The sequence below is a fragment of the Knufia obscura genome, assembly GCF_036327395.1.
Source record: "Knufia obscura strain CCFEE 5817 isolate CBS 148926 chromosome Unknown scaffold_7, whole genome shotgun sequence".
Lineage (NCBI taxonomy): Eukaryota > Fungi > Ascomycota > Eurotiomycetes > Chaetothyriales > Trichomeriaceae > Knufia > Knufia obscura.
In genome coordinates this window covers 965,746-986,982 of record NW_027042693.1, presented here as the reverse complement: position 1 = coordinate 986,982, position 21,237 = coordinate 965,746, and the positions used below count along the sequence as shown (strand labels likewise).

At 48.8% G+C, this 21,237-nt stretch overlaps 8 protein-coding genes across 8 annotated transcripts; 4 read left to right on the top strand and 4 right to left on the bottom strand.

Annotated features, from left to right (window-relative positions):
• Positions 1-660: 660 nt before the first annotated feature.
• On the top strand, positions 661-2,804 carry PMZ80_006552 (uncharacterized protein; the record flags this gene model as incomplete). The annotated part of the gene is made up of 3 exons (XM_064874964.1): positions 661-1,197; positions 1,343-2,033; positions 2,161-2,804. 3 exons carry the CDS (start codon positions 661-663, stop codon positions 2,802-2,804), a joined length of 1,872 nt encoding a protein of 623 aa, XP_064729364.1.
• An 857-nt stretch (positions 2,805-3,661) lies between these two features.
• Positions 3,662-5,757, top strand: PMZ80_006551 (uncharacterized protein; the record flags this gene model as incomplete). The annotated part of the gene is made up of 2 exons (XM_064874963.1): positions 3,662-3,686; positions 3,734-5,757. The coding sequence occupies 2 exons, from the start codon at positions 3,662-3,664 to the stop codon at positions 5,755-5,757; spliced, it is 2,049 nt and encodes a 682-aa protein (XP_064729363.1).
• Positions 5,758-10,601: 4,844 nt separating this feature from the next.
• On the top strand, positions 10,602-12,272 carry REG1 (protein phosphatase regulator; the record flags this gene model as incomplete). Its single annotated transcript, XM_064874962.1, has 1 exon — positions 10,602-12,272. The coding sequence occupies one exon, from the start codon at positions 10,602-10,604 to the stop codon at positions 12,270-12,272; it is 1,671 nt and encodes a 556-aa protein (XP_064729362.1).
• Positions 12,273-15,022: 2,750 nt separating this feature from the next.
• On the bottom strand, positions 15,023-15,411 carry rpl29 (60S ribosomal protein L29; the record flags this gene model as incomplete). Its single annotated transcript, XM_064874961.1, has 3 exons — positions 15,023-15,161; positions 15,279-15,330; positions 15,405-15,411. The coding sequence occupies 3 exons, from the start codon at positions 15,409-15,411 to the stop codon at positions 15,023-15,025; spliced, it is 198 nt and encodes a 65-aa protein (XP_064729361.1).
• A 904-nt stretch (positions 15,412-16,315) lies between these two features.
• PMZ80_006548 (uncharacterized protein) lies at positions 16,316-17,686 on the bottom strand (the record flags this gene model as incomplete). Its single annotated transcript, XM_064874960.1, has 1 exon — positions 16,316-17,686. One exon carries the CDS (start codon positions 17,684-17,686, stop codon positions 16,316-16,318), a length of 1,371 nt encoding a protein of 456 aa, XP_064729360.1.
• A 471-nt stretch (positions 17,687-18,157) lies between these two features.
• PMZ80_006547 (uncharacterized protein) lies at positions 18,158-19,324 on the bottom strand (the record flags this gene model as incomplete). Its single annotated transcript, XM_064874959.1, has 1 exon — positions 18,158-19,324. One exon carries the CDS (start codon positions 19,322-19,324, stop codon positions 18,158-18,160), a length of 1,167 nt encoding a protein of 388 aa, XP_064729359.1.
• A 517-nt stretch (positions 19,325-19,841) lies between these two features.
• PMZ80_006546 (uncharacterized protein) lies at positions 19,842-20,498 on the bottom strand (the record flags this gene model as incomplete). The annotated part of the gene is made up of 2 exons (XM_064874958.1): positions 19,842-20,411; positions 20,460-20,498. The coding sequence occupies 2 exons, from the start codon at positions 20,496-20,498 to the stop codon at positions 19,842-19,844; spliced, it is 609 nt and encodes a 202-aa protein (XP_064729358.1).
• Positions 20,499-20,864: 366 nt separating this feature from the next.
• On the top strand, positions 20,865-21,113 carry DPH3 (Diphthamide biosynthesis protein 3; the record flags this gene model as incomplete). The annotated part of the gene is made up of 1 exon (XM_064874957.1): positions 20,865-21,113. The coding sequence occupies one exon, from the start codon at positions 20,865-20,867 to the stop codon at positions 21,111-21,113; it is 249 nt and encodes an 82-aa protein (XP_064729357.1).
• Between the last annotated feature and the right edge of the window lie 124 nt (positions 21,114-21,237).

Below are 21,237 nucleotides of genomic sequence, written 5' to 3'. Positions count from 1 at the left end.
ACCAGTCTTGGCAACAATCGAAGGACTCCCGTCGAGGAATACGTATTCAGACTCGACGCGTACTACGTGCCACAAAGGTGTGATATGTTCTCGACACAACCAACGCCTCCTTCAGCTTTCACCTGTTTCCGGAAGAGCTGAACGCAGGCGAAAGCGAAACCGCCTGAACTGGCCATGTTAGACGACGTTCGTCCAACCAGAGTCGCGTGTTTCTGCGGGGCATGCTGACCTACCTCTCACAATCACGATCATTTGGGAAGCCTCATCAGTGCTTCTCCAGCTGGAAGCCATGTTGTCTTTGCTCGACAAGAACGCCATGAAGTTCACGAAGCGAATTTCATGCATGAACACGCACTGTACATGGTACCGAGCTGCGTCTCGCTTATTCAACGCTTTAACTGGCCAATCTCACTCTTCATTGCTGGCTACATGCTTACAGCTGTTCTCAGTACGCCGAATGTAAGTGTCTTGTGCTGTGACGGCCAGTAAGGTAATAGCAAGGCGTCCTTGCCGGCGACCGTAAGCCCTGATGATCAGCCAGCCCCCAGGAGTGTCCATCTCTCATAAGTCATGGGCCAGCCCTCAGCCCAGCTAGAGCTCTTCTTCAGCTCTTTGGTCTGCTCCTCGAGTGCAAGAACAATTATCTGGTAAGATTTCAATATGCATTTCGTTCAATCCTGGTGGTCAGGTGTGGTCTACGTGGTAGCTATCCTGAAGTCCCCATTCCAAGATGGTGATGGCACACCACAGAAGGTGCTCGATTGGCCTATCGACCATCCCAGGTACTTTGCAGGTCCCATATTTGAGCCACCGAGTCATCCGGAGCGTAGGCCGTTCAGGTGCGAGTATCCAGCACTAAAGAGGTACGTCTCCTGCTCCCGGCCCGATGACAGAGGTTGCTGGCTCAAGGGGCCCGACAAAGAGTACAATATCAAGACGAATTACGAGGTCGATTATCCTGAAGGCATCACCCGCAACTACTATCTCGAGATCACAGAACAAACCATCTCACCAGATGGCGTGGCAATGCTTGGCGGACAGGTCTTTAACAACTCATACCCAGGGCCATGGATTGAAGCATGTTGGGGCGACATGTTGAACATTACGGTCAAGAATAAGCTTAAAACAAACGGCACAACTATTCATTGGCATGGTATACGTCAACTGGGCACCACGGAAATGGATGGGGTCAACGCTGTAACTCAGTGTCCCATTGCTCCTGGAGAACAAATGACCTACACGTTTCGTGCGATGCAGTACGGAACCTCATGGTATCACAGCCATTACTCTCTTCAGGTGAATGGACGCCCTCGCCCAGCTCTTTGATGCTAATGCTTTGCAGTATGGTGTAGGCTTAGCTGGGCCTATGACAATCCATGGACCATCAAGCGGCTCCTACGAGCTAGCGAAAGACCCATTCTTGATGACAGACTGGAGTTACAGGAATGCATTTGACGAGTGGGCATATTCTCTTCGGAACGAGACCAAAGTGGACAGGCCAGCGATGAGAAGCATTCTCTTGAATGGCAAAGGCCAATACGTTCCTACCATGGCTGAATTTCAGAATCCCCAGTTCAATGTGCGAGAGGTGCCGAAGTACACCACTGTCTTCCAGAGAGGCAAACGCTACCTGTTGCGACTGATCAACACCTCAGTTGATGCGACGTTCATCTTCAGTATCGACGACCACATGATTACGGTTGTCGGTGCCGATTTTGTGCCTATTCACCCTTACACTACCAATAGCGTGCTCGTAGGCATTGGACAGCGATACCATGTCGTTGTCGAAGCAAAGCCGTTGAAAGAATTACCAGGAGGGAATTACTGGATCAGAACGACTGTTGCACAAAATTGTTCTGCCTTCGCGGCCACTCGTGCCCTCCCGGATGAGAGAATCGGCATCTTAAGATACGATGCTGCAAGCCCCTTTGATCCACTGAGCAAAAGACACGAGTTTAGTACCGTATGCTCTGACGAACCATACGGCAAGCTCAAACCTATCCTGGAGTGGAAGGTCAATCCTGCATCCCGAGGTATGTCTCTTGGCTAACCAGACACCCAACGTAATCGGAGTGCGCGCTCTGCCTGATCGTGCTCCAGCGTTGGTTCCGATTCTCTGGCGGGTGCCAGGCATGGTGTGCGAATCGCTGACACAGGCAGGTGATCTCTACGACTACAACATCGGCTTGACTACTACCAGTGGCTCACCTTATTACCCTAAGCACTCAATAGCGCGATGGGACTTAACAGATCAACCGATGTGGCTCAATATGAGTCGTCCGACTGTGACGAACCTGAATACCGATTGGAACATACTACCTCATCTAGCAGTTGTCACAAGTAACGCTAGGGAGGGCGCCTGGATCGAGATGCTGATTACAATGGCTGATACACACCCACCGGTGACCCCCTCAAAGGTCTTCGTCCCAGCTGCACATCCAATTCACCTCCACGGGCACGACTTTGCCCTTCTGGCGCAATCAAACAAGACATACAACAAGGCCGAGGCCGACAAGCTCATACAACGTAACAATCCACCCCGTCGAGATGTGGCGCTGGTGCCAAGTGGGGGGTACATCATTATCGCATTCAAGGCAGATAACCCCGGTGTTTGGCTTATGCATTGCCATATCGCGTTCCATGCTTCCTCTGGTCTGGCATTGCAGATAATTGAGAACAACAGCAGCATCAAGATACCACCGCAGAACAGGCGGGTCATGGACGACACCTGTGCGAAGTGGAACAAATGGTATGCTGAGCATGACTCGCCAGCTAAACCAGTGCAGGATGATTCGGCTATCTGAACGGCAGAATGGTACGTTGGGGGACCCAGGAATAATGGAACCTAAGGGTCACGGTCCGCATGTCCAACGGCACTTCACTCGTCAAGACTCGAAGTGCGTATCTTACGTCAGTCAGCGTCCAGAAACTGGACGCTTTGAATGTCCATGAGGAGGGCGCCAGCACATTCCCTCTGTGTACGTAAGATTGTCAAGGTCAAGTTTGAATACAGTCCACCAGGTAGAGGATGACCCGCACACTTCTACAGGCTATATCGCTTCTTAAAGCACACAGTGGTATCATGCCATACTTGTATGTTTGATGGTCATATTACTTCTACTAGCTCTTTATTCATCTCTGGCGTGGCAATCAACTGGCAACTGCTATATTGCGTGGTAGATTGTCTGCTGCATAAGGTTTGTGTTATAGCAGCCAATGTTTGCTAATATACTGAGACACGGTCGATGGGCCAGCAGATGAAACTGGTCGTTCATCCGACACGTTCTCTTCGACGATCCAGCAAAAGCAGCAAGCCCCCAGTCTTGCACATTACTGACGAGAAACAGTCCACAGATCAATGATCCCACCTTGCGACACTACCAGTCTTCAACCCGGCTATGCATCTACCAATGAGGCAATGAATCCAGCCTGCCACCGGTTTGTGGCTCTTGTCGCGGATCGCAGCCCGCGATGTGTGCACAAGCAATTCTTTGTCTATCGATCACGACAGAGCAATAGCTTGTGGTTAGACCAAAGATGCAGGTTTGCTAATGTTTGCTTTCGGCTTCAACAGTGATAAACTCTTCTGTTCTTTCATCTGGAGCATATGCCCTGTTGCCCTCTCACCTAAACGTTGCTGTAGGTACGAACAGTCAACTTCATGGAAACCATCATGGAAGACCCAGGTACGTGGGGTGCTCCTCAAAACTAATCACCACTAATTTTCACCCAGATCTCCAATCTCAGGCAGCCCCGGCTGCCTCTTCCACAAACAAGCCCACTGTCATCGGTCTGTATGGCATATCTGGTTGTGGCAAGACAACATTGCTGGAACAGGTAAAGCAACGACTCGGTGAAGAGTACTTCCACTTCGAAGACGGCTCCGGCCGGCTAAACAAGCTTGTACCCGGCGGCATCGATGCCTTCCAGACATTGAACGAGCTTGCAAAGTCAAGGTATCGCAAACAAGCCATCGAAGCTATCGGACAAGAATGTGCTCACACAGGTCGAATTGGCATGGTCGCAGGCCATCTGCTGCTGCGGGAGCAGGGAGGCCCTCAATCAGTATGGACTCATAGCGACGAGAACATTTACACGCATATGTTCTACCTTGATGTCTCTCCGGAAGTAGTCGAGGAACGCCGCAAGAAGGACACCAAAGAACGGAAGCATGTCGAGCTGGAGGACTTGCGCAAGTGGCAGGAAGAAGAGAAGACAGCACTCCGTAATCTCTGCTACAAACATAGCATCCTGTTCTCGACAGTGGTCGATCCACCTCTTGAACCAGCCCTGGAGTTGATCCGAGACTTCCAGCTTCATTCCGAAAAGCACAACCTCGCACTTGCTGAACAACGTCTTGATGCAGCGGTCGCCCTGAATTTACCACGATTACAGACAATGCTCGTCCTGGACGGCGACAAGACCTTAGCCCCCCAAGATACCGGCAAGATATTCTGGAAGCTCCACCGAGGCATACCCCTGACTGAGCACAACGACAAGGACCCTCTTAAGCCTCTTTTTGGGGGAAGGAACTACACCTACACCGCGTTTCGCCAAGCAATGCTCCTATATGAAGAAGCTTGTGATGACAGTGAATACGACACACTCTGTGACAAAGTTGCTTCAAATGTGACGATGTATCCCGAATTCGCATCCCTGCTCCAGCTAGTCGCAGAGCACAAGCATGTTGGCGCAATTGTGGTCACTGCTGGTTTGCGTCGTGTCTGGGAAAAAGTGCTCAAGCGCGAAGGTCTTTCCGATACCGTCACAGTCATCGGCGGAGGTCGTCTATCAGACGGATTCATCGTGAATGCTGAAGTCAAGGGTGCTTTGGTCAGGAGACTGAAAGCTCACCACCAGAAGAAAGTCTGGGCATTCGGTGACGGTCCGCTGGATCTGGAAATGCTGAAAGCAGCAGATCGAGCGATCGTTGTCGTTGGCGAGGAGAACGCTATGAGCAAAGAGATGGAAACACCGTTGGAGATGGCTATCGACGACAACGCCCGGCCCTGGCAGTTCTGTCAAGTCTTGTTTCCTGCCACGGTGAAGGAGCGGCTCAAGAGGAAGAAACTTCCGGTGATCCAGCTCACTTCAGAGGACTTCGTCAACGATATCTTTGGGCACTCTCAACATCCTACGCTTGCTACATTCGTCTATGCAAAAGAGAACGCCGCAAAAGTCCTTATGACTCCTATGCGGAACAAGGATATCGAAGGTCCAGGCCTTCGAGAAGCCCACCGTCGTGTCGGGTGGTATCTTGCAACCGAGTATTTGAGCGAGAGTAACATCATCGGTCTCGAAGAGTACTCCATGCCTCACGTCAAGGACACAACCACAACCGGCTATCGCGTCCGTCACGAGTCAAAAACCACGATCGTTGCACTCATGCGTGCAGGTGAGCCTATGGCCTACGGCGTCAGCGACGCTCTTCCAACTGCAATGTTTCTACACGCCAATGACCCCACCGACCTCAAGCCTAAGCATGTTCAGAATCAGCACACCATCGTCCTGGTTGACTCCGTCATCAACAGCGGCAAGACGATCATAGAGTTCTTGAAGCATATCCGCTCGTTACATGCTACCATTCGCATTGTGGTTGTGGTGGGCGTTGTCCAGGAGGAAGTTGTTGCTGATGGGAAGCTTGATGGGTACCTGAATGTCAAGGTTGTTGCGTTGAGAGTGTCGAAGAACAAGTATATCGGCACTGGTGGTAATGATACGGGGAACAGGCTGTTCAACACGACGCAGTTGGAGTAGGGGGCTCGCTCCTTCGTTGGAGGCAAGCGATGATAATGTGAGGTTCGGAGGTCGACATGATTAAGTAGATGGCGTAACTTCTTTGGATGTGGCAATTGAGGCGGTTTCAGCGGATGTTCATCGTTATCTTGAGGCAGGTGTATTTGATGTGGGATTTGTGTTATTGAAGGGTGCGTGTGGATATGTCTGGCTAAATGATCATAGTTTGTTACTCGAGCACCTTATCCTGATAGAATCAAGCTTGAATGGCAATGAGATGTCATGCAGCGGCGGTATGGAGGCACGTGCTCCGAGCATGGATGCCATGACGTGCTTGTTCTAGTATCACAGAGCCTCTAGCAACTGGTGAAGCAGCACGGCTAGACCACTCGGGACACCTCTTGGCTCTTCTGCACATCGATAGCCATGCTTTGTCTTTATCCACAGATATGTTTGCTGATGCATCCGTTCGGAAGAGTTACGTTCATGCCCACGGTGTACTGTAGACTCCGTGGGTCATTGCCCCAGTGGGAGGACTGTGTCTGGTGTTCTCAAAGGCTCATTCAGCCAAGCGAATTGTGAGTTCGAGATAAGGTAATATTCCTGCGTTAATTGTGTTGCTACGATTAGCCATGCATGATCAGTGTCCTCGAACAGTTGCTTGCTGCACTGCACTAACGAGAAAGCCTGCTAATGCCCGAAGAATTTGCTTTGCAAGGAATGGCACGAACCGAAACATTGTCTGGGCGCGAGGCTAGGAACGGCTCAAGCCGGCGGGAATTGCTCGTTCTGTGGGATGCAGCGTGAGTGTGCCCGGCTTTTCGGATGACTCAACCGTTTGCCTCGAATATGCAACAAGCTAGTCCACTGAGTGCTGGTCGTGCTCATCAATAGTTCAACGAATTTGAGAAAGGGGAATGGCATGAAAGGAGGAACCAATGCCGTATATTGACGGACAACGCGATTGCTTCGAGACAGTCAACGACCTTGAAGCTTTCGGCACCTTCTAGTCAGCATCAGTGTCCTTGTTCAGATACTTGGAGCAGTTTCTCGCATCGTACGAGGGAAGCCTGCCAATGACTTGAAAGCACTCCACGGGACGCATGCTGCTGAGTTCTTTGTCTCGTATCTGGGGACCACAGATTGCGGAGATTAGGGCTTACCTGCTCGTAAAGTGCTCATATCTTCACGTATGGTTGCTTTTGACTTTGACAAGAGCAACTCCTCAAGAGGCTGACGACAACAATGTTGCGGAAGCAGGTGGTATGATCGTGATACTACCGTCTGCTGTGAGTACGTGTCAAGCTTCACATTCGTCGTTCTCCTGTACGGACCGATTCTGCATGGCAGTGGAACGTTGAGGTCCACGAAATGCAATAGCGTTTCAGCGGCTCAGCTCAGAACTTATCAAGAGGCGAAGGAATGTCAACGACCCTTAACCGCTACGGAGCTGTTCCACCCCAATGATCCGCTTAAGAACCTCACTGACGTTGTTGGCCGCCGAGCTGAAAGCACAGGTGTTGTTGTCCTAGCTGTTAATGACCAACGGAGATTTCCTAGGCAGCAGGGCTTTGTCAGAATCGGGAACTTTCTATGCACATTTCGAAATTCAAGGCATGCATTCGACATAACCCCGGATGTGCTGTGCGGGACACAGACCAACACCGATTTCTCCCGCGCATACCATACTTAGTGCAAGATTCAACCCTGTCGGTAAGCAGCATGAACAGCTATACCGTACTTGAACGTACAAGTCGTGATGTCGTCTGTATCAAGCGTCGATGGATGCGCAGTGCGCGCCACAGGAAAAACAGTGTGTGGTGCGGGAAGGGACCTTCCAGGATCGTCGTAATTGTGGCGTGTTGCCTCGACCAATCATGCTGGCGCACTGTGAAGAGGAGTTCTTCGAAGGTTGATCCCCTGCGCTGTGTAAATTGGACAGGCCGCCCCACATAAAAAGTGCTTATCCGACCATATATAACTTTCGCTACAGGATAGTATATAATATAAAATTCGTATAGTAGGTAGTTTATATACTACTTAGAAAGTATAGTATCTAAGATTTATATTTTTTCTATTATATAGCGGGTAATAAGGTGTTAAATTCGGTCTTTTTACGAGTGTTTTTTCCTTTACTCTAAAAGCCTAAAAAGAAAAGATATTTATTTATAACTTTTATATATCGTATATTAGATCTAAAAGTACTATATATATTAATCTAAGACTTTGATAATATATATTTTCGTATCTATAAGATAATCTAAATTTTAAAGAGAATTTATAGAGATCCTAGTAGTCTAAGTAATAAGATATATATAGATTAAAGTATATATACTATTAAGATAAGTAGTTAAAAGTATATATACTAAAGTAGTACTAGATATAAGTTCTATTTATAAAGTTAAAGAATAAATAGTCTTAAAAAGAAGCACTTTTCTATAAGAATAAATTATAATAATTTCTTAAATATATAGGTTAAGATCTATATATACGACTCTAAGAGAAGTATATTATTATATAAGAATAAAAGTTAGTTTATAAAACGACTAATATCTAATTAAAAGCTAATTTCTATTAGGCTAGAGCTTAGATATAAGTACTTTTAGCTTTAAAGTAGTATATCTTTTCTTATACTTTACTTATTATTATATAACTTTTAGTATAGACTTTTCTAGATTTAATATCTACAACAGATAAATCTTAGTTATATATATCTTATATTTAGCTCTTAATAAGAGTTTAAAGTAATATATTATAAGATATAGAATTTAAGTATTAACTTTCTTTTAGATAGTAGTATATAGCTTAGAATATATATATAGCTTCTTTATTATAAACCTAAGATATATAGTAATTTAAATCTTATGTTTATAAAAGCTAATACTTATAATATTTATTATTTTATTAGCTACTTAAAGAAAGAACTTTTTAAGTTAATTTTGTAACGGATATATATAATATCTTACTTTTAAGGGTCTATACTCTCTATTTTATACTAGAAGAGCCTATATATATAATCTTAGCTTAGTAAGATACTCAGTTAATTAGAGACTCTAAGTTATAAAACCTAATACGCTAAGCACTTTTAAGTAACTTTAAGATCTACTACGAAGCTATATATATAATATTATACTATATGACTATATAAGTCTACTCTTATATCTATAAAGTATCCGATATATAAGTTATAGCTATATAGAATTACTTAATAGATAGTTATTAGCCGTCAAACTTTTCGCGCTAAGAAAACTAGACCTGTCCAATTTCCACAGCGCAGGGGATACCAAAAGTCGAACCTGCAGGTCGGTGCAGCATGCTAACTTTGCTTGGACTAGTGTTCGTGAAATACCTGTGCAATGATGGAAGAAAGTCAAGATGTCGCTCAATCAATACTCGCACCAGCTCGTGCTGATTCTGTGTAACATTCAAGTAGTAGTGACAGCGCACTCCCGGCGGAGAACCAGAATCTGGTCTGAGCATCAGAGTGGCTCGCAAGGAGGATAGCGCTATTACTGCAAGAAGGTGCATGCTGCTGGAGGAAGGTGAGAAGGGGCGCATTCGAGCGACAAACCGTGCTTGCTGGTGTTGAGATAAAGGCACCCTTGGTGGTTAACAGGGTTTGAGGCCTGCAATCTGCTATCTTTGCACCCGTGAATCGAGATAGCAAGTATTCCGACACGGCTAGTTGGCAAGAACGATTCCAAGCCTGCCATGCTTACCACGTTTCTTATCTGCTGCCGGACTGCGTATCACGCTTGATATGTGCAAAAGGTTGCAGTGCCAACTGACGCTTGCGACAGACAGGCTACAGGAATGTTGCAACCCACAATAATGAACGCATCAAACTGTGTGTGTTAAATTGGCAATGGTGGACAGATAATATTTGCAGCGCTGTTGATGACCTCGATCCCAGGGGGATTCTTAGTCAAACAAACAAAGAGCGAGATGAATCTCAGGAATATCTCGACGCTAACACCAGATGGCGTGAAGTTGATTCGGTGGCTCTAGTTCCCCGCAAGTTAAGGTCTGAGGGCCTGGAAAATTAGCGGCACAAGCACTCCGTCAAGCTGCAGCCAAAAGGTGAGGACAAGCATAGAGGACTCCAACTGTTCCTCTCCCCAAGGCCGCAAGGATCAAAAGGTCTGCCAAGGGCGTGTTCAAAACTTCTCTCCAGGTGCCCACAAAGCAACAAATTCCAGGCTCGATCGAGGTTCCGCTTGTCCTTGCCCGGGCCGATAATCATAACCCCACTCTTTGTATGCTGATCCTCGTCTAACTCGTTGTTTGAACAACTTCTTCCAAAGCCCTCCCGCGTCGCCGGCTCTACTTGACTTTTTCGCTTGTTAAATGGCAGGCGTAGGAACTTGAAATAAACCAGTTAGCCATCTGGTCCCTGAGCGAGTGAAATTCTTGCTTGGTTTGATCCAGGACCATGGCTTGTGTGCCCTTTTAGACTACTATTATCCCGACCCTGTTCTACCCGCCGATCAGTTGCGGTGTTGACCTCTTGACGCTGCCCAGTCCTGCATAAACTTCGCTCCTCTACCCGACACCCTCAAATCGAGATCGTGACGAGCGAGGTTAGACGAACTGTTTCTGCTAAAGCAACAGCACATCATTCGTAGTTAGGCGAGACATCCCATTCCAACAACAGCATATACGACAACGTCTCGAGAACGCCTCCTGCGCCTCTACTGCAAGTTTCAACAGCATTTGAACACAGATCATCAGGGAGATCTTGGATCGCTTGACCAAAGAGGTGGGAAACGTCACATTGCTGCAGGATTGCCTCAGCTCAGTGTATTCGCACCTCGACCGAGACACCCTCATGAATATCGATTGATACAGACAGCATCTGCCTCATCATGGCGACAGTATTGCAACCTCCGCTGGCTGGAGGGGCAGACAGCTTCCCCACGAGCCCAACCCTCTCGGCCTCCTACCCGGATCTAGTCAGGTTGAAGGGTGGACTGGACTATCAAGAGGACCTAGATTCAAAAGAGAGCTTTGCTCATTCGGAGTATCAGCGATCGTTTTCACCGTCAATACCATCTACAGCACCGTCGTCACCCTACTACAGCCAGTCGATGGGATCTAGAGACTCATACTTCTCGACTCCATCATATTCTTCACTCGATGAGAATGAGGATTTCGGGTACAATGAAGAGGATGACGGCTTTCCATTATTCGAGAACAATGTGCCACATCCTACCTATGACGAGAGAAAAGAAAGACAGGTCACGGATGACAGTTCGTCAACCTCGACGACAACAGCAAGTACTCCTGCGGTAGGGAAGTCGCGGCCGAAAAAGGCCCAGGATGATCATGAGATCGAACATGAGCCCACACGACATGTTGACTACCTGTCGCACGACTGGGAGCAGCATGAGGATATATGGTCTTCGTGGAGCTGGATCGCTGCTAGGCGTCGGAAGATCGCGAATTGGGAACGCTTGGAAAATGCTTCGTGGAGAACGTGGACAAAAACAAAGTACAACCTGAAGACGATATCACCAGAATCACTCAATTGGATGAAAGATTGTGATGTGACCTGGCTGTACGGACCATTGCAGGTGAACAAGAAGAAAAGTCTCCTTCACGACCATTCACCGCCACCGAATCAGTTATCTACTCGCTCGTCTTTTTTGAACAAAAAACCAATCTTGAAGAAGAAAACCCCGTCGGCTCTTTTGTTGGAAAAGTCACAGAATGAGCATACGTTGTTACAACGAGCAGGAGACATAATCCGAGTACAACGTTCGAGCCCAGTTCCCGGCCGACGCGGTCTCGGGAAGGGAGGTAGTGACTTCTCCTTACCAAGCTACCACACCAGCTCCGTGCTCAATACTCCAGCCGAGTCGACCGATTCGGCTGATCGTCCTCCGAGATATTCGTTCGGTACTCAAACACCATCAGAAGCGAAGCACGTTTTCTTTGATGAAGAAGTTCGGCAGGTCCAGGCTGTTGAATCGGAAGACGACGAAAAGGAAGAGCAGCCAGGCGAAATCTTTGAGGAAAGTGACGAGGATGACGATGGAGGTCTTATGATGGCATCCTCACGGACCCGCAGCAACCGGAACACACCTCGCAGTAGCTTCAGTGACAATAATAAAACAATAACCCCTCTGCCCTCAACGACACTGAAATATAGAAAGGACACGCCAGAACCACCAGAAATACCAAATGGAGCGCAACTATGGATGCCGAGCCGAACCTTACAGCACTCCTCATCTCAGGAAACCTTGAAACCATCAAACCCGAGTCATAATTTTCTGCTGGATGACGATCCAGAAGTAATGGACGGGCCTTGGTCATCACCTACACAAAAAGACGACTATTCCCCATATACACAAGAAGATCAAGACGGCCCATACGGAATGAGAAGGACGCCATCAGGTATGTTTATGCCTTACGATGAAAATGAAGAGGAAGCGGCCATGAACAATACACTTTTTGGTCAAGCCATATACGCTGTGAACACTTTCAGAGACATCGCCCACGTTGTCTGGAATGTTGGGTGGTCTAGGGGAAGATGATGAGGCAGCGGAGCTTTCGTTACACAATTAGTACCTCAACAACGTGCACTCAGTGATTGAGGAGCCATTTGCATCAGCGAGGAGTTCTGGCGAAAGGGTTGTGAAATCTATTTCAACAAGGATTGTTTTGGCTGTCTTAGCGAGGGTGGATTTCGTGAGCGTTCTCTGCACCTAATGTCCATAGATTTATGCTCCAAACCATGATGATACGACGACTCTCAGCTCGAGCTGCACCTTGATCACGTATCAAAGCTCGATGCTGCTGAAGAGGGTGACAATTACTCAATACATCTGCGGCCTCGCGGCTTCTTCCCCAACCTCACTTGTGCCTTCCTAAGCTGGTCAGAACTCTGCAGTGCTCTTGCCTGTACAATCCTCAAACATGTCGTGTTCATGCCTGCCCTGTGTTTCTTGCCAACGTCTCGTTCGATGATGTGCTGACTCGAACACATTCCTCCAAGCCACAATACCACTCTTGCTGCATACTCCGTTCCTTCCCTCTTGCGCCTAACAATCTGAGGGGCTCCATGCAACAGCGGCCGGCCTTTTACCGAGTCGTGCCATGCCCGTCGTTCATCTGAGACAGACGATCTTCCGCCGGCTTATACTACGCTGAGCTCTACGCAAGCGAGAAAGTTCTGCATCCACGCGCGTCTCCTTCATAGCCTCTCGGTTATCAAGCGCCGTCACGCAATCACGAACGCAACAACATGTAAGCATGTGCGCCTGGCTATGTGCTTAATCAACACTCGGTCGTCGAAAGCCACGAAGCGTCAGGAACATGCACATCCCAGAACAGCAAGGCAGCTCCAGACCTAATGCCAACGTAACTTCACACGCTCACACAGAGTCATCAAATGAAATTTCATACCTGTGGAAAGCTACGATACCCTGCGTTCCGCTGCAGCGCCGTTGTGACAACTCCATCAGTCACGCAGATTGTGCTACCCATCCCGCAACACAAAGCCAATGCTACCAACGTCAAAAGAACGTGTCCTATCTGTATCCACCGAAATTACGAGTAGTGCCCGTGATGGGATCTGCGCATCACTTCCAAAAACAGAATATCCCACGGTTTCCACCTTCTACGAGTGCATATGCACGAAAAACGCGCAATCGAATCCTTTATCTCTTGGTCTGCCCGGGCCGATCAGGAACATGCTAGTCAGCCTTTCACATGCGACGAGCATGACATGCAGGTGCTCGCAGATATTTATGGAGATGAGGATGTATGTTTCGCCGTTGATAACAGCGCTGAGAGCTTTCTTGGCGCAGACAGGCCTACACGGGATTCTGCATTGAGCGTATCGGCAAGGCTCGTTTATGCATGAAGCCTCTATCAGTATAAGCTTTCTAGTCAGCATGAGATGGTAGGATTCAGGAGCACATGTTAAGATTGACAGGCAGATAGATTGGAAGGAGGCATGCAAGTTGTCGACTGCTAGGCTGCGCTGTAAGGACTAATCTCTCTAATTACGTTAGCGCTGTATGTTCGGAATCTTTGATGGTGAGCACTGCTGTACACATGGTACCCCTCAACATCTCGAGCAGCACGAGTCCAGGTACAGCACAAAAGGATGCCCAGGGCCTGGAGCTATGAACCCTGGCATACGGATAGCATAGCCATCATGGCTTAGGGTCGTTACCACAGATGGTCGACCATGCCTTCCCGTGTCTTCCTTCGACACAGGTTCTTGCCCGTCATCTCCCCTAACAGCAACACAGGCAACACCACTAACAAACTATGCCGTCACAACGAGCACAGTCTTATCTGGCAACCAAGTAGCACGAGACCGTTGTCGTCTCACGCCCCAGCTACTTCGAGGTAAGCACAGCGTTGACAAAATGCAGATGTATCCATTTCCACCCCTGTGGGCAGTGTACCTAGCTTGGGGTCAGAACTTCACGTGGCGCAGGTGTGCCAGACTTCAGTCATACCTGCTATCCCGCACAAGCACTGTTGCCGGACACGCCACGAAGCCGGCTAGCATGGATCGCACTGACCACCACAGGACCGGTAGGAACACCACGAAAGCACCGGGGATTCAGCAACTCATTGTCTCGGGAGTCAACCGGCGCAAGAAAGCCATCGTATATGGCAGAAGCAAGACAAGTTGTCCCCTCCCGTCCATGCACAATCCTCCACAGGATAATCAGAAGAATCGTGTTTGGTAATTGGGAGGAGAGATCAAATCACTATAGGCACGTTGATAAAATCAACAATCCTTCAGTCATGCGTGTATGGAGGGACACGATGCTGTACACACTTATGCCATTCATTTTTTCTTTTGTATTCAGCTTGATGATTGTTGTACCTGGGCTGGGATCGCGTTTGGGGAGCAGGAACAACGGGTTCGCGGCCAAGGAAGATTCAGGTACCGGGCCAATAGGGTGAGTAGTCGTTGTATTTGAATAGCATTCTGGTATTCCAATTCGTACGTTCGTGGGTGAACACGAAGTCAGACAAAAACTGGAAGGAAGACGAAGCTGTTCTTGAATTTCGTGAATATTTTCCATCCGCAGCTAGCTGCACCAGACTTCTGCTCAACCGTAGTATATGCCTGCGCTCAGCCAGCGCTCAAATATGCATACCTCTTCACCGGCTCGACCTAGGCTTCTGAGGCAACCTCTCGTATATCAGTTGCTCGACACACATCGCATATCGTTCGTAGATGATCATTTTCGTCGAACCGATCCCAGACCACACTTCATGCTCCGTCCTCTGCATTTCTTTACACATCCTAAAAGCTTTACGCAGCATCCCTCTTGCCCTCCTTGACCTCCTTGAGCGCCTTCATGGTACCGTGCAGAGCGTGCTTGTGGTTTCTTCGGAACTTCGGGTCTGTGCCCTTGAGGGAGGGGTATCTGTGGGTTTTGGGCTTGTAGATACTATTGACACAGCATTAGTACCTAATCCTGGTCTTGACATTTGAATGAGCGGAGTGTCGGTTGAGCGCATCGGATGCCTCGCGGAGGAATTTGTAGTGCAGCTGGAATCATTCATACCCATTTCTGTGAGCCTTCTTGCTCTGGTTATGTTGAGACGAGTTCTTTGACTCTGTGGGGATTGTCAGCGCGTGTTCTTCCCCCGTAACTTCTCGTATATTTCTCTGTGGGGAGGAGTCAACGTACTGGCCATGGCGACGGTTGTGAGGCTGTCGAGTATGTGAAGGCTCAAGATCGTGGTGTCGTAGATTTGCGATTGCGATACACGATGTTCAGGTTCAGCAAAGCGCAGTTTGTGGACGGAAGGTTTAGCGGGTGACATGGGGCTTGGCGCTGTGGCCTTGCGGCCTGATTATCTCGGACCAGCAGCCCTTTGTTTTGTCTTAAATCATTCTCATAGTATTCGATATGTACGCCAACGCCTTTGGTTTATATAACGAAGCCATAGACCCGTCGATCTATACCAGCTGCTTATGTTGAGCTCAAACTTACGACATCTCACTTACTTCTTCGGAAGGGCATGTCACAGACCCAGCAGGCCGGCCGAGCTCTGCGGAATGCCTTCGGGAGCATGCGCAACGTCTGTCATCTCGCTGCCGGCACCTGTACATTAGTGTGGCTGTATTGTGGTACAGTGAGCAAAGTTTGAAACGATGCAGATGGAGAGGCTTCGAGCAGAGGCGAGGTGCTGCTCAGTTTAGATACGGGTTGCTGCATGCTCCACAGCTGTCCGAATGGTATTGCCATTTTGTGGGTATTCCAATCTTGCTGAAGTGCTTTTGCTGTCGTATAAGTGTCTACAACTTCGTTGCAGGGTCCTGATGTCAACGATTTACTCCTTGCGCAGGCTGCGTCAGAGATTTGGAATGCATGAAACTCAGAAAAGGCGTCAAATGGAAATGCAAAAACTCTTCAATATGCCAGTTACCAGGTACGCTATAGCTGAAGGACCCGTAGGCTCATCTCATGACGATAACAGGCAACATATTTGTGTGGTTGAGCATAACGGGTTTGCTATCCCTGGCACGCTAAACGCTGGAATAACCTCATATGGTTCGTCAAATATAATCGTGTACTTTTAGCGACCCTAACTCTCATCAAGCCTCAGGTATCTCAATTTGACTAGCTCTTCTAACAGCCTGGATAGTCTTGCCATGATCGAAGCTCCATTTCCTTCTTCGAGCATTCGCTAGTCTGTACTGTCTCGGAGCGATGCCCATGATATCGAGAAGCTGTTCGCAAACCTGTACAGCAAATGCTTCACCGTTGATGTGCTCTTCAGACCGTAAGACCTCGACCTTCGATTCGCCCAAGCCATCGGTAATAGTCTCGAAGAGCTCTCTGTCAGCTTCTGGATCATGAAACGGTTGACCTGCTTTGTCGATCATGCTAATGCCGCCCGTTGGTAGGAGGACTCTGACATTAGCAGGACTTTTTGTTGCTCTCAGCTTGTCCACTATGAATTGGCCTATCTGCCGATTCTCGCCTTTCGTCGTCCGCATCAGTGTCACAGTAGGATTGTGGATATATAGATTGCGATCCTTGTATTTTTCAGGAATTGTGTCTTTGGGGCCAAAGTTAACCATGTCGCATGCTCCTGTCGAGAGAACCATCGGAATGCCTTTCCGCACAGCGGCTTCTAGTCTTTTGGGTCCTGCCGCTAGTACCCCCCCGAAGAGCTCATCTGCAATCTCGGTGGTAGTGAGGTCGATAACAGCGTCAATGCGGCCTTCTTCGATCAGACGTTCCATTGCACGTCCACCGGAGCCAGTTGCGTGGAACACGTACAGCTCGTAGTCAGAGACATCATGCGGTGTGGTTGTCAGGACCTTGCGAATGTTGTCAACAGCTGGAGTCGTGACACCGAACATCGTGATGGCGATTCGCTTGGCTTGGGTAGCTTCTGGTTCTTTTCTCTGCTGGGCATGCGCCACAGTCATGCCACAAACAGCGCCAGCAGCATTGGACAGGATCTGTTTGAGTATGGAGTTGATACCAGCTATATCGACGACGCTGTACATCATAGCGATATCGGTTTCTCCAATGTATGGCTTTATGTCGCCGCTGGCCATGGTGCTGACCATTAGCTTTGGAAACCCGATTGGACATGCATTTTGCATGAGGGCAGTTGCCAGTGAAGAACCAGTACTGCCAGCGGCAGAGACAATACCTTGAATTTCATCCTTCTTTACCAGGTCTTGCACGACCGGGGTGCAAAGCGCTATCGCTTTGTCCACGTAGTCACCTCGTGACAACTTGCTCAGCTCGTCTGCATGTCCTGTTAGCGGTTCGATGAGCTCGTCCTCTGGGACCTCCTTAGTGCTGTCCGCGCCTTGCGGTGTCCGACTAACATCTAATACTTTAGTCTGGCAGCTACCTTGGGCAAGAATGGCGGATCTCAGGTACAAGATCTCTGTCAGCTTTGTGTCGAGTGTGCCGACAATGAGAATGGTAGGATTACTTGTCATGATGCTGTGCCAGGAGATGTTCCACAGGTAGCTCAATGGTCAGCTGCCTACTCTAGTGGGTTTCAAATGTTGTAGGAGTCGGATCGTACAAATTGTGTAGCGGTATGCTCCGGCTTCATCAGGAAACTCTGCCTGTTCATTCTATCGAAGACCTCATGAAATGACCAAGTCGATGTGAGGAAGGTGGTCAAGGTCGTTCCTGCCTCATAAGGTCACAATCATGTGTAATTGGTCGATGGCCCTTTCCCCGCAGATGCTGTCCTGAAGCTGCGTTGCTGCGTCACGTTAAGGGCGCTCGGGACGGTCTTCCACATGCACCAGATGCGCAATCACTCGCACCCACGGCATCCGCGGCAGCCTAGATATGGCGGTGCTTTTTCAACAGCCAGCGTCCATGGCAAGATGAAGTCTACCACTTCCTTACAGAATGGTCCGGCGAGACTCTGATGACCGACCAGGCAATGTTCGGAGTCAGCGTGGCAAGGTATCCATTCGAGCCTTGACTTCCGCGATCTCGTTGTCCAGGTTGTTGAGCTTCAAAGAATGGGCTGATCCTGCTACAGAATGGCTGTCATCGTCCCTGTCTGGCCTTATCATAGCACCCTGCATGACACCTGACTGCTCGGCTTGAATAGCCAGACTCGATGACACATGCGACATGAAATCGTTGAAGAGTTCAATCTGCTCGGACCTCGCCGTGATAGCTGTCGAATTATGTGTGAGACCCAAGTATCGTTGCAACGCTGTTAGAGAAGTCGTATCCATTTTCGATGCGTCGTATTTCATCTGGCCCACCGGCAGCCGTTGCTGAGCTGTCCGTGCTGAGCCCACGTCCTCCAGATGGTTTCGTAGTTGTTGTAGCACAAGTCTGTGGCTCTGTAGCATCTCAGCCCTCTCAGTCAGTATCTTAATTTGCCACACCATATCGGTAATCCGTTCAGTGGCCTGTCGCGTCCGTTGCTGTTGTAACGCCCCTTGTGCTTCGTTCAGGCTCGAGTTGACGGCCGTTACACAGTTACCGTGCTCATGACTGACCAGCATATCCGACACATCGTTGATTTCCGCATGTAGAGCTTCCAAGTCGGCTTTGACAAGCTCGACCTTACTGCTCGTGGATGAGTCGGACAATTCATCGTAGCCATTGACGTCTACAGTGTTCGCTATGAGGGCTTCCAGGTAAACGCGATTCAATTTTGTCCTGATGGTCTCACATCGAGTCCGATGGAGAGCATTCAGGAGTTTTGCGGCGCGCTCGGCACGTTCTTGCGATATTTCGGACGCATTATGACACTGTAGCTGTACCTCGAGAGTCTCGTAATTGTGGTCGTGGCGTGACAGTGTATCGTCGATCGTGATGAAGCTCGACGCGATGGCTTTCTGGACGGCCCCTGCTGAGACGCTGAGATCATCACGAATCTTCTCGCGCGATGTATCGATGAGCTTGGATTGTTGTTGCTGTTGCGCCGGAGGGTGAGGCTTTTTGGGATTGACTATGCTTGGTACTGGGCGAAAGACTTTGCGAGTTGCTTCGATATGATTCTTAATGGTAGCTGTTGAATCCTCTAACGCGGCGATTGCGAGGCGATAGTCTCTGATGGATTGGAGATCCGATACAGACGCCGCACTAGTTGTGCTCATGTTTCTGCGAGGTGAACTGCAATTTACACGGGTTACAGGGGTTGTCAAAGAATCTTGATATTTGTTGTGGGACTTATTATACACAATTCAAACACCATTCGCCCGAGACATTGTAGTCATGAAGTCGTTATCGCTAAGCTACAATTCACAAAACATCACTGGTTGCACTCAGCACCGGGTCCTTCCGTTCAGATAGCGGCTGTGGCTGATCAAAACCACGGGCTCAGCAACCCTCTTGTGCTCAACGGCGCTTCTCCTCGCAGTTCTTGACAGTCACTGTAAGCACGCCTCATCCGTATCGGTAGCTCATCCATCGCACATAAGTACCTCCGTATCCTTGGTGGTGTCTCTCTTGCAGCGAACCCTGATGTTATAGACCCAACCGTCACAAGACACCAATCTGTCTGCAATGAGAATGCCTTAATATGCCTCTTGCGCCAGCTCATTTCAGCGGCTGCACTATTGACATTGGAAGCTATTCCCAAGTACTTTCGAACCGCATCTTCGCTGGGCCCATCTACGAGCTCTTTGCATGCCCGTTAGCACTGCCGTTCAACTTCTTAGCATCCCTCTCAGCTCTGAATTTGGCGACATCCTGCTGAACCAATTTATCGACTCTTGCCTGTAGTTCCGGTCTATAGCCCAACGCAAACAGTGTTTCAAGCCAGACGAAAAGTGGCGCCAGGAAGAAGGCTTGGAACAGGTTGTCCAACAGTGCTGGGGCCCTTCCTTCAAACTTTCCATGTCCCACGAATTGAGCTATCCACGAGAAAACGTGTGCTCCAATTGCCCATTTGTTCGCCGTCATGCCATATTTTCCAACCAAGTAATCACCCGCTGCCGTTCCAAGAAGAAGTAGAACGGACAGACAAGTTCCCGCAACTGGCTCAAGAAGGACATAGAGGGCGCAATAGGTGAGGCATAGAATCGTTCCAAAATTCGGCTCCAGGTGGGGGATAGTTGCCCATTCCGGCAGCGGTATTAGAGAGCCTGTGTTTGTGCCCAATGCGAAGACTGTGAGGAGTATAACCGGGACGCATGTTATGTGGATGACGACGTTGACTGGGTTGGCATGGTATGCGCCATACTACAGAGAATTAGTGCGTGCTAACAAGAGGGATCGGATGAGGCTCACGAAGCGCAGCTGCTTTTCGAGATTCAGATATTCCGACATGTTGAATGTTCCAGATATCAGAATTGAAGCCTCTGGTAATGAACAGGCGCAAGGGCCTCAATGCATTGTGAGTACAGCGGGACGTTGCTTCTCTCGTGTGAAATGGACTGTGGGGCTTAGTTAACCTAAGTACGTCTGCCAATGTGGTACTCGTATGATGCCGTCGCAATCCTGCTCAGGGCACATGCTTCTTTCAAAGGGTTCGGAAGAGGAAGGCCTAAGCCGCTTCCGCCACGTGGCTGTGCCACTAGCGGCTCAACCTCGGCTTCATAGGATGGACGGATATTGAAATCGTTTTGCAAGTCATCGTCCTTGGTCATGTCTTGACACTAGTGTCTGACAACTCTTCAGACTGTTGTTGCTAAGATGGCAGAAGAAGGCGATATTTACGACGAGATCGAAATCGAAGACATGACCTTTGACCAGACCCTCCAAATCTACCACTACCCATGTCCTTGTGGCGACAGATTCGAGATCAACATCGACGACCTTCGAGACGGACACGAGATCGCTGTCTGTCCGAGCTGCAGTCTGCAAATCCGGGTCATCTTCGATATCAGTGATCTACCTGAGAAGAAGGACGATAACCCGCAGCCAGTAGCTGTGACAGCATGAGTGACGAGAGCAAAATTGAGAGGGTATTCTACAATCCAATTGGGAATTCGTCGGCGATGGTCAGTGACCGAGGCTGCCTTTGGTTGCATATGTCGAAAGAGCGCCTGCTGATGCAGTTCATATT